We start from the raw sequence: 13,766 nt of genomic DNA, 5'->3' as shown, positions 1-13,766 counted from the left end.
TGGGCAAATCTCTGATTGGGCAAATCTCTGATGCTCCTTTTTGTTTCCTTGTTGTTGCCGTGACATTTCTGCATGTTAAAGCAATAGGTCACCTAAACCTAGAATGAAGTGAATCATTTTCCTACCTGACGTTTGTCTTGATACAAGCAGATCTGTTTCTTTAGACATTTCCTTGACACCAGACAAGTAATACAATATATATAAATTGTATGTAAATTGTCTCTTATTGCCAATACTGACAAAACACTGTAAGGACGAAACATTGTTTTATTAAAGTGGCAGTTGGAATGAGAAACAATGTCTAAATACAATTGCATGTTTGGTCTAGTTACATGAAGCATGGCAAATGTCTGTTTAATCTGATATATGATGCTATGAAATATTTCTCTGAAGATGGATGTATTGGAGAGTTACTGCAGCTGTACGAAGGGGGATGGAGCCCATTAAGATGGTCCTGGTCGGTCCTGAAGCTACGTTATTTATTTTCTCGTACGTAAATCCGTGTGCAAACCACGTCGTCTGCCCCAAAGGTCTGAAAGAGAAGGGAAAGGGACAAAAGATTCCAGTTATCTCATCAACAGAAGTGCGTCCTGCTGTTGTAGATCAGATTTTGAACCTTCAGATAAGAACACAGGACCATTTTGTGTTCATCTCAAATATGACAACTGGTGTCAAGTGAGATTTAAAAAGAAAAAACATATTTCTTGTTCAAACTCTCATTGTGACAGAATGGAAGACTGCTTTAGCACACGACTGGTTGAGATTTCCTGTCCAAAAACAGTCCATTTGGAACATGGCAGCTGCTACAGTATCAGTGAATTAATGAGGGAAAAGGGGAAATGATCGAGATGTGCATCGAGCCCTCAAAGATTTATGGTACTTTCAGAGGTGCTGCAGGACTGCAACCAAACTTGTCAGCACCACAGATCATCATTACCCCAGCACCCAGGGAGGGAGGAAAGTAAGTATCATTCGGGTTTAAAGAATGGCGCTAAGATGAAGCCATCTGCCGTGTGCAGCGAGTGTCCAGGGAGACATTAACGTGAGATGCGTCATGGTCCATTGGTGTTTTCTAACACAACATGATCAATGAGGCACATTATTGCGGGCAGACAGCCAGTAGCTTTTAACCCTACACACACCTCTGGCGGTAAAGGCCTGCATGGACAACAGCATGGTAGATAACGTGAACAGTGTGTCAGTAACTACAGGACAACAGCATGGTAGATAACGTGAACAGTGTGTCAGTCAGTAACTACAGGACAACAGCATGGTAGATAACATGAACAGTGTGTCAGTAACTACAGGACAACAGCATGGTAGATAACGTGAACAGTGTGTCAGTCAGTAACTACAGGACAACAGCATGGTAGATAACATGAACAGTGTGTCAGTAACTACAGGACAACAGCATGGTAGATAACATGAACAGTGTGTCAGTAACTACAGGACAACAGCATGGTAGATAACATGAACAGTGTGTCAGTCAGTAACTACGGGACAACAGCATGGTAGATAACGTGAACAGTGTGACAGTCATGAACACATGCAGTATCAGAGTAACTACAGGACAACAGCATGGTAGATAACATGAACAGTGTGACAGTCATGAACACATGCAGTATCAGAGTAACTACAGGACAACAGCATGGTAGATAACGTGAACAGTGTGTCAGTCATGAACACATGCAGTATCAGAGTAACTACAGGACAACAGCATGGTAGATAACGTGAACAGTGTGTCAGTCAGTAACTACAGGACAACAGCATGGTAGATAACAAGAACAGTGTGTCAGTCAGTAACTACAGGACAACAGCATGGTAGATAACGTGAACAGTGTGTCAGTCAGTAACTACAGGACAACAGCATGGTAGATAACATGAACAGTGTGTCAGTCAGTAACTACAGGACAACAGCATGGTAGATAACATGAACAGTGTGACAGTCATGAACACATGCAGTATCAGAGTAACTACAGGACAACAGCATGGTAGATAACATGAACAGTGTGTCAGTCAGTAACTACAGGACAACAGCATGGTAGATAACGTGAACAGTGTGTCAGTCAGTAACTACAGGACAACAGCATGGTAGATAACATGAACAGTGTGTCAGTAACTACAGGACAACAGCATGGTAGATAACAAGAACAGTGTGTCAGTCAGTAACTACAGGACAACAGCATGGTAGATAACGTGAACAGTGTGTCAGTCAGGAACTACAGGACAACAGCATGGTAGATAACATGAACAGTGTGTCAGTCAGTAACTACAGGACAACAGCATGGTAGATAACGTGAACAGTGTGTCAGTCAGTAACTACAGGACAACAGCATGGTAGATAACGTGAACAGTGTGACAGTCATGAACACATGCAGTATCAGAGTAACTACAGGACAACAGCATGGTAGATAACATGAACAGTGTGTCAGTCAGTAACTACAGGACAACAGCATGGTAGATAACGTGAACAGTGTGTCAGTCATGAACTACAGGACAACAGCATGGTAGATAACGTGAACAGTGTGTCAGTCAGGAACTACAGGACAACAGCATGGTAGATAACGTGAACAGTGTGTCAGTCAGGAACTACAGGACAACAGCATGGTAGATAACATGAACAGTGTGTCAGTCAGTAACTACAGGACAACAGCATGGTAGATAACGTGAACAGTGTGTCAGTCAGTAACTACAGGAAAACAGCATGGTAGATAACATGAACAGTGTGTCAGTAACTACAGGACAACAGCATGGTAGATAACATGAACAGTGTGTCAGTCATGAACTACAGGACAACAGCATGGTAGATAACGTGAACAGTGTGACAGTCAGTAACTACAGGACAACAGCATGGTAGATAACGTGAACAGTGTGTCAGTCAGGAACTACAGGACAACAGCATGGTAGATAACGTGAACAGTGTGTCAGTAACTACAGGACAACAGCATGGTAGATAACGTGAACAGTGTGTCAGTCAGGAACTACAGGACAACAGCATGGTAGATAACGTGAACAGTGTGTCAGTAACTACAGGACAACAGCATGGTAGATAACGTGAACAGTGTGTCAGTAACTACAGGACAACAGCATGGTAGATAACGTGAACAGTGTGTCCGTCAGTAACTACAGGACAACAGCATGGTAGATAACATGAACAGTGTGACAGTCAGGAACTACAGGACAACAGCATGGTAGATAACGTGAACAGTGTGTCAGTCAGTAACTACAGGACAACAGCATGGTAGATAACGTGAACAGTGTGTCAGTCAGTAACTACAGGACAACAGCATGGTAGATAACGTGAACAGTGTGTCAGTCAGTAACTACAGGACAACAGCATGGTAGATAACGTGAACAGTGTGTCAGTCAGTAACTACAGGACAACAGCATGGTAGATAACATGAACAGTGTGTCAGTAACTACAGGACAACAGCATGGTAGATAACGTGAACAGTGTGACAGTCAGGAACACATGCAGTATCAGAGTAACTACAGGCACATGCCCTGATGCCCGTCCTATTAAACGAAACTAGTCCCCTGAGATTTCTCCATGCTAATGAACACATCCTGGACTCCATCCGTCTTACATCACTGGATACAGTAAAGACAGAACATACTGTCTTCATTACTTTCCTTCCCCCAACCCCCCTCCATCCCTCCTTCCCTTCCTCATCATTAATTTCCTCATCAGCTCATAGATGCTTTGACATGAGCCACCTGCATTTACGTTTTCCTGGCCAGGTCCAGATTCCTTTGTCACCGGAAGGAGAGCAGGCTTGTTTTAGTGGAGGATGAGGCGCTGCCCATTAGCTCCCTGGAATTAATAAACAAATTGTTCAGATTCAGATCCATTGCCTGTGAAAACAAAATTCTGGAGTTATGTGGGGGATCAACCTTTCAAGAGGTTTGTTTTTCGATGTGTGGGACCTGGGAAGAAGTGTATCGTGGCACCTTGTTTGTCATCCAATGGGTTTTGCTGCATGTGGATGAGCAGATGCAGTGCATTGGTGACTTTCTCCATATTGCAGTAATTCAATAAGAAAAAGTCATGGTTCCCACCTTTTGAGACCCTACCAAGTTGTGCATTTAGTGAAAAAGTATTTTCCTCCACAGTAAAACACAAGATTATGTGTGCCTAGCGGGAAATATGTTTGACATCAAAAAAAAAAACACGTTACACTGACCTCTCCCTCTAATATTGGACAAAACTCTGAGCCAACCTCATGATCCCATCTCTAAACAATCAGACCGTTGTCCAACAACGGCCTCACAGACCTTTCATATGGCTCAATATGCACAGAACTACACACCCTTGAGTTGAAACACACACATTTCATGTGTGTTGCAAAGTCCAAGCATGCTATCCAGAAAGGAGTCCCTTACACAGAGGTTTTCCTCTTGATTTCCCTCTGGGCTTTGTAAGAGTCAATAACGAGGTTATCCTCATCACTTATAAACTGGAATCTAAGGTTATTGGCCCCATTTACTGTTGTCAATCTGGTCTATAAATTTAAAACAGGCCAGAAGTTTACAGAAAGCACATTTTCTTTTTAATATGAAAGCCAGTTCCGTGAAGAAGTCAAGAAGTGTTTTTGATGGATGTAAGGACCTGGTATGTGAGGAGCTTAACAGCAAACATATCTTTTAGAGCAGTATAATATCAGCCTGTACCAATACATCAAAGAGCAAGCTTTGAAATCCCTCAGGAACCCTTTCAGAGGTGTTCGAAACAGTGACAATGGTTTCTGAGTTAGGCTGTGCAGAGCAGAGTCCATCATACGGAGTGTTCTGGGGGAAAAGCTTGTCTTAGCTTTGATGTCAAGCGTCTGTTTGAACCTACAGTATAATCTCTTGGGGAATAGTATGAAGTGCAGGCCTACTCTCTCTTGGGTTCAGAATGAAGTGTTAACACTAACAGTGTGGGGTACCAGTACACCAAGTCTGGAACCAACAGGACGCACTTCTACCCCCAAGCCATTAGACTGCTAAATAGCTTATCAAATGTCTACCCAGACTACCTGCATTGACCCTTTATCTTTGCACCAACTCTCTTGCACTGACTCTATACACACACCCTGGACTCTACACACACTGGACTCTACACACACACCCTGGACTCTACACACACTGGACTCTACACACACACTGGACTCTACACACCCTGGACTCTACACACACACACCCTGGACTCTACACACACACACTGGACTCTACACACACTGGACTCTACACACCCTGGACTCTACACACACTGGACTCTACACACACTGGACTCTACACACACACTGGACTCTACACACACTGGACTCTACACACACACTGGACTCTACACACCCTGGACTCTACACACACTGGACTCTACACACACACACCCTGGACTCTACACACACTGGACTCTACACACACACCCTGGACTCTACACACACTGGACTCTACACACACTGGACTCAACACACACACCCTGGACTCTACACACCCTGGACTCTAAACACACTGGACTCAACACACCCTGGACTCTACACACACTGGACTCTACACACACACCCTGGACTCTACACACACTGGACTCTACACACACTGGACTCTACACACACACCCTGGACTCTACACACCCTGGACTCTACACACCCTGGACTCTACACACACTGGACTCGACACACCCTGGACTCTACACACACACCCTGGACTCTACACACACACACACCCTGGACTCTACACACACACACCCTGGACTCTACACACACACACCCTGGACTCTACACACACACACACACTGGACTCTACACACACACACTGGACTCTACACACACACACACTGGACTCTACACACACACACTGGACTCTATACACACACACACACACACCCTGGACTCTACACACCCTGGACTCTACACACCCTGGACTCTACACAAACTGGGCTCTACACACACTGGACTCTACACACACACTGGACTCTACACACACACACACACACACTCTGGACTCTACACACACACACACACACACACACACACACTGGACTCTACCCACACACACTCTGGACTCTACCCACACACCCTGGACTCTACACACACACACACACTCTGGACTCTACACACACACACACTGGACTCTACCCACACACACACACACACTGGACTCTACCCACACACACACCCTGGACTCTACACACACTGGACTCTACACACACACTGGACTCTACACACCCTGGACTCTACACACCCTGGACTCTACACACACACACCCTGGACTCTACACACACACACTGGACTCTACACACACTGGACTCTACACACCCTGGACTCTACACACACTGGACTCTACACACACTGGACTCTACACACACACTGGACTCTACACACCCTGGACTCTACACACACTGGACTCTACACACACTGGACTCTACACACACACACCCTGGACTCTACACACACTGGACTCTACACACACACCCTGGACTCTACACACACTGGACTCTACACACACTGGACTCTACACACACACCCTGGACTCTACACACACTGGACTCTACACACACTGGACTCAACACACACACCCTGGACTCTACACACCCTGGACTCTAAACACACTGGACTCAACACACCCTGGACTCTACACACACTGGACTCTACACACACACCCTGGACTCTACACACACTGGACTCTACACACACTGGACTCAACACACACACCTTGGACTCAACACACACACCCTGGACTCTACACACACTGGACTCTACACACACTGGACTCTACACACACACCCTGGACTCTACACACCCTGGACTCTACACACCCTGGACTCTACACACACTGGACTCGACACACCCTGGACTCTACACACACACCCTGGACTCTACACACACACACACCCTGGACTCTACACACACACACCCTGGACTCTACACACACACACCCTGGACTCTACACACACACACACACTGGACTCTACACACACACACTGGACTCTACACACACACACACTGGACTCTACACACACACACTGGACTCTACACACACACACACACACCCTGGACTCTACACACCCTGGACTCTACACACCCTGGACTCTACACAAACTGGGCTCTACACACACTGGACTCTACACACACACTGGACTCTACACACACACACACACACACTCTGGACTCTACACACACACACACACACACACACACACACACACACTGGACTCTACCCACACACACTCTGGACTCTACCCACACACCCTGGACTCTACACACACACACACACTCTGGACTCTACACACACACACACTGGACTCTACCCACACACACACACACACTGGACTCTACCCACACACACACACTGGACTCTACCCACACACACACACACACACTGGACTCTACCCACACACACACACACACTGGACTCTACCCCCACACACACACACACTGGACTCTACCCCCACACACACACACACTGGACTCTACCCACACACACACACACACACACTGGACTCTACCCACACACACACACACACACACTGGACTCTACCCCCACACACTGGACTCTACCCACACACACACACACTGGACTCTACCCACACACATACCCACACACACACACACTGGACTCTACCCACACACACACACACTGGACTCTACCCACACACACACACACACGCTGGACTCTACCCACACACTGGACTCTACCCATACACACACACACACACTGGACTCTACCCACACACACACACACTGGACTCTACCCACACACACACACACACACACACACTGGACTCTACCCACACACACACACACTGGACTCTACCCACACACACTGGACTCTACCCCCACACACACACACACTGGACTCTACCCACACACACACACACACACACACACTGGACTCTACCCACACACACACACACACACACACTGGACTCTACCCACACACACACACACACACACTGGACTCTACCCACACACACACACACACACACACACACACACACTGGACTCTACCCACACACACACTGGACTCTACCCACACACACACACACACACACACTGGACTCTACCTACACACACACACACACACACTGGACTCTACCCACACACACACACACACTGGACTCTACCCACACACACACACACACTGGACTCTACCCACACACACACACACACACACACACACACACACACACACTGGACTCTACCCACACACACACTGGACTCTACCCACACACACACACACACACACACACACACACACTGGACTCTACCCACACACACACACACACTGGACTCTACCCACACACACACACACACACTGGACTCTACCCACACACACACACACACTGGACTCTACCCACACACACACACACACACACTGGACTCTACCCACACACACACTGGACTCTACCCACACACACACACACACACACACACACACACACACACACACTGGACTCTACCCACACACACACACACACTGGACTCTACCCACACACACACACACACTGGACTCTACCCACACACACACACACTGGACTCTACCCACACACACACACACACTGGACTCTACCCACACACACACACACACACTGGACTCTACCCACACACACACACACACTGGACTCTACCCACACACACACACACACTGGACTCTACCCAAACACACACACTGGACTCTACCCACACACACACACACACACACACACTGGACTCTACCCCCCCCCACACACACACTGGACTCTACCCACACACACACACTGGACTCTACCCAAACACACACACTGGACTCTACCCACACACACACACACACTGGACTCTACCCACACACACACACACACACACACTGGACTCTACCCAAACACACACACTGGACTCTACCCACACACACACACACACTGGACTCTACCCCCCCACACACACACACACTGGACTCTACCCACACACACACACACACTGGACTCTACCCACACACACACACACACTGGACTCTACCCACACACACACACACACACTAGACTCTACCCACACACACACACACACACTGGACTCTACCCACACACACACTGGACTCTACCCACACACACACACACACACTGGACTCTACCCACACACACACACACACACTGGACTCTACCCACACACATACCCACACACACACACACTGGACTCTACCCACACACACACACACTGGACTCTACCCACACACACACACACACGCTGGACTCTACCCACACACTGGACTCTACCCATACACACACACACACTGGACTCTACCCACACACACACACACTGGACTCTACCCACACAAACACACACACACACACACTGGACTCTACCCACACACACACACACTGGACTCTACCCACACACACTGGACTCTACCCCCACACACACACACACTGGACTCTACCCACACACACACACACACACACACACTGGACTCTACCCACACACACACACACACACACACTGGACTCTACCCACGCACACACACACACTGGACTCTACCCACACACACACACACACACACTGGACTCTACCCACACACGCACACACACTGGACTCTACCCACACACACACACACACACACACTGGACTCTACCCACACACACACACACACACACACTGGACTCTACCCACACACACACTGGACTCTACCCACACACACACACACACACACACACACACACACACTGGACTCTACCCACACACACACACACACTGGACTCTACCCACACACACACACACACTGGACTCTACCCACACACACACACACACTGGACTCTACCCACACACACACACACACACACACACACAGTGGACTCTACCCACACACACACTGGACTCTACCCACACACACACACACACACACACACACACACACACACACACACTGGACTCTACCCACACACACACACACACACACTGGACTCTACCCACACACACACACACACACACACACACACACACACACACACACACACACTGGACTCTACCCACACACACACACACACTGGACTCTACCCACACACACACACACACACTGGACTCTACCCACACACACACACACACTGGACTCTACCCACACACACACACACACACACACTGGACTCTACCCACACACACACTGGACTCTACCCACACACACACACACACTGGACTCTACCCACACACACACACACACACACACACTAGACTCTACCCACACACACACACACACACACTGGACTCTACCCACACACACACTGGACTCTACCCACACACACACACACACACTGGGCTCTACCCACACACACTGGAATCTACACACACACACACACACACACACTGGACTCTACCCACACACTGGACTCTACCCACACACACACACACACTGGACTCTACCCACACACACACATACTGGACTCTACCCACACACACACACACACACACTGGACTCTACCCACACACACACACACTGGACTCTACCCACACACACACACACACTGTACTCTACCCACACACACACACACACTGGACTCTACCCACACACACACACACACTGGACTCTACACACACACACACACACACTGGACTCTACCCACACACACACTGGACTCTACACACACACTGGACTATGAATTATTTGTGAAAGGAACACTCTTTTATAGTTTCAGTGTACAAATAGATAAAACTGAGGGGGCCTGACATGACAGCCTTGCCTACTACCTTTCTTTAGTCACAAACTTCCTCACCAGTATGAGTTCATCTCCCTTCAGCTCTCTGGTCCAGAAGGTCCTTGGGCCGTTGCCATCCAGGAGAGTCTGCCTGCAGTACATTTTGCTCTCGGTCTCCCATGTGGCCAGGCTCTGTTGATATGAGTGTAATGCAATGAAGAGGGTCCATGTCAATACATCCATGTACTTTCCTGTCCTCACTTATCTGAAGGGGATCTGATCTGGATGAGTGAACATGGGCTGCGTCTCAATGTAGCTTCCTCTGCTTGTCTCCTTTCCTTTATCCGTACAAATGCTATCTGAATAGGATTGGGACATTACCTTTACATTATATGGGGCAGAGACTCCCTTTACATTGTATATGGGCAGAGACTCCCTTTACATTGTATAGTGGCAGAGACTACCATTACATTGTATGGTGGCAGACTACCTTTACATTATATGGGGCAGACTCGGAGACTTTACCTTGCACTTCCTGCCATCTACTGTCTCCTCATTGAACTCCTGGCCTATGAGGAAGTTGATCTCGGTGGTGCGCACGGTGGTGGAGGTCTTGATGTAGAACTGCTCCCCATTCTGCCTGATCTCCACGTGAGGTTTGGACGCCGCGGCACCAGCCACCTTCCTCAACATAGCATTGACGCCTGTGGGCAAATGACACCTGTCATTACGCTTACTTTAACGGTCATAAGTGCTGCATAACCAATTGCATGTGTCATTGATCAGTTTTGACTTTGTCAGGTTATGACAACTGACTGTACACAACCTTGACATGCCACTGGGTTGAACCCATGGTGACAATATGGCTTCACGAGGCTATCGTTTGACTTGTACTGACATTTGGTATGTCATGTTTGCTCCTATCCTCACCTAATTCAAGGATGAGTACAGTTACATTTCTGTCTCCTCCTGGCGCCATTGATAGAAGGAAAACAATCCTGAATTCCACTTTCAAAGGTGTAGGTTGTGCTTATTTACAAGAGGAATGCATAGTGGCAGTGTTACCTATTTGTGACACAGTCATGGTAGACAGAAGGTTCTAGGAGTGTGAGAAGATATCAATGGTGCACTGTAGGTATTCAAGTTATATACAGAGTTCAAGGCAAGCAACTGCAAATGAGATGGTTATCAGCAGATGTTGCAAATATGGGTGGACGCTATGACAAGGTGATGAAAACAAGGAATGCTGGAGTCATTAGCTTTGTTTAGCTCTCCTGCAGACTGATGGATTCCTCCAACAAGTTATTATGGCGCTAGTTGGCTGTGTCACACAGTTGCAATTTAACCAATTGGATGAAAAAATGTCTTGCTGTTTCCATTCATTCCCCTCTGCATATGTTTTCAGAGCTGCTCTCTCGCTCTCAAATACTGTATCCTTCAGTACTAGTCTTATTGCTCTCATTTAAAACTACAATCTGTGTACTTGAGTTCCCCAGAGGAGAGGAGTTCAATCTTTTCACCTTTTTTTCCTCCTCTCATCTCTTTGTTCCTCGATGAAAAAAAAAACTATGGCACCAAAAGCCAAAGTTTTGTCCAAGCCAATACCTAGAGCTCAGATTAAGTGAGATCTCAGTGCAGTCACAGGAGACGTATTTGAGAAAACATACACAGTGGATTGTCTCATCTATTCCACACCAGCTGGGCTCAACAGTGCAGCTTTGGGATGATCCACCCTCACTGCTTTCACTGAAAAGATGACTATTCTATGGCAGGAAACAACACGCAAGATCAAGCTTAAGTGATTTGTAATATGTATATGTATAATAATATGTATTACATGTGCACCTTGTGTACATTTTCTATTCTTTTTTTTATACATGCCCAACTCAGTTGACTTTCGGAATTTCAACAAATGACAACATAAAATGCAGCTCAAATGGATTAATACATGCTGGGATGATCCTAAAACTGATGTTCAAGACGTCACACACCCTGTGGCCTCTCCCAAATATTGTTTTTGAAAAATATTTCCCCAAATAATAGAACACAGACGAAAATAATGATGCGTTTGGTAGTCGGACACAATAGAGGAAGAACAGTTAGGATTTTGATAGCATATTGTTAAGTATTTATTATTTCAAATAGCTCTTAATGATAGAAGGTAAGAACTATAGACATCTTACCAAGTGCTTTGAGTAGTTCATCAAAATTCTCACTGCTTCTCATTTTCCAAGTGCCTGCGAAATTGGTCATTTTCTTGGGAAGGCTCGACGTGTACCGGTCTCTCTCTGCCTCTTGATATACTCTGTATCTCTTCAGCTCACTGTCCCACTATCCCTCCCCTACGCTCTCCCTTTCACCCTCCCTCCCTTTCTCTCTCTCTGTAATAACCCCTCACAGCATGCTCCTCTCTCTCTCTCTGTAATAACCCCTCACAGCATGCTCCTCTCTCTCTCTCTCTGTAATAACCCCTCACAGCATGCTCCTCTCTCTCTCTCTCTGTAATAACCCCTCACAGCATGCTCCTCTCTCTCTCTCTGTAATAACCCCTCACAGCATGCTCCTCTCTCTCTCTCTGTAATAACCCCTCACAGCATGCTCCTCTCTCTCTCTCTCTGTAATAACCCCTCACAGCATGCTCCTCTCTCTCTCTCTCTGTAATAACCCCTCACAGCATGCTCCTCTCTCTCTCTCTCTGTAATAACCCCTCACAGCATGCTCCTCTCTCTCTAGTCCTGTAGTGAGTGAAATGTCCTCCTCTTAAAGACCATTTTAAATGACAGATGGGCAGGGGTTCAGGTGGTCTCGTTTCAAGCCTGCAATATAAATAGGACAAATAGGACATTTAAATGGAATGAATTCCATAGAAAAGAACCATGGATGTCACCATCACAGCAATATAATAAAGTGTTGAATGCAATTATGGCTTCCAATATAAACCAATATTGTCGTTGTGATACGATCTTTCTTTGATAAACGATGGGAGTGAATGTCCATCTAATGTTCATCCCATTGACAAGCCCTCTCTCTCCCTGGCTACAGCTAAGGATCAGACTAAACATGCATTCAATACATTTCCCATTAAGTCCAATTCAACCCAAGCACCCCCCCAACTCACTGCAACAGCCCC

General features: G+C 47.0%; 1 protein-coding gene across 3 annotated transcripts; it reads right to left on the bottom strand.

Annotated features, from left to right (window-relative positions):
* Positions 1–249: 249 nt before the first annotated feature.
* LOC129834887 (cellular retinoic acid-binding protein 1) lies at positions 250–13,001 on the bottom strand. Of its 3 annotated transcripts, none has more exons than XR_008756327.1 (5): positions 12,820–13,001; positions 11,162–11,340; positions 10,715–10,828; positions 3,718–3,814; positions 250–532 (listed from the first exon to the last, which is right to left on the bottom strand). XR_008756327.1 is itself a non-coding variant. In XM_055900251.1 (4 exons), exons 1-4 carry the CDS (start codon positions 12,887–12,889, stop codon positions 476–478), a joined length of 420 nt encoding a protein of 139 aa, XP_055756226.1. In that variant the 5' UTR covers positions 12,890–13,000; the 3' UTR covers positions 250–475. The 3 variants fall into 3 exon arrangements, 1 of the variants encoding a protein (XP_055756226.1); XR_008756328.1 differs by having other exon boundaries at positions 3,728–3,814; XM_055900251.1 differs by lacking the exon at positions 3,718–3,814 and having other exon boundaries at positions 12,820–13,000.
* Positions 13,002–13,766: the final 765 nt, after the last annotated feature.

Source organism: Salvelinus fontinalis, chromosome 35, assembly GCF_029448725.1.
Source record: "Salvelinus fontinalis isolate EN_2023a chromosome 35, ASM2944872v1, whole genome shotgun sequence".
In the NCBI taxonomy this organism is placed as follows: domain Eukaryota; kingdom Metazoa; phylum Chordata; class Actinopteri; order Salmoniformes; family Salmonidae; genus Salvelinus; species Salvelinus fontinalis.
This window is presented reverse-complemented; position numbering and strand designations above follow the sequence as displayed.

Coding starts and splice junctions, on each gene's coding strand:
- LOC129834887 (XM_055900251.1), bottom strand. CDS start 12,889: ATGACCAATTTCGCAGGCACTTGGAAAATGAGAAGCAGTGAGAATTTT. Junction 11,341..12,819: donor TGAACTACTCAAAGCACTTG/GTAAGATGTCTA, acceptor ATTTGCCCACAG/GCGTCAATGCTATGTTGAGG. Junction 10,829..11,161: donor TAGATGGCAGGAAGTGCAAG/GTAAAGTCTCCG, acceptor TCATATCAACAG/AGCCTGGCCACATGGGAGAC.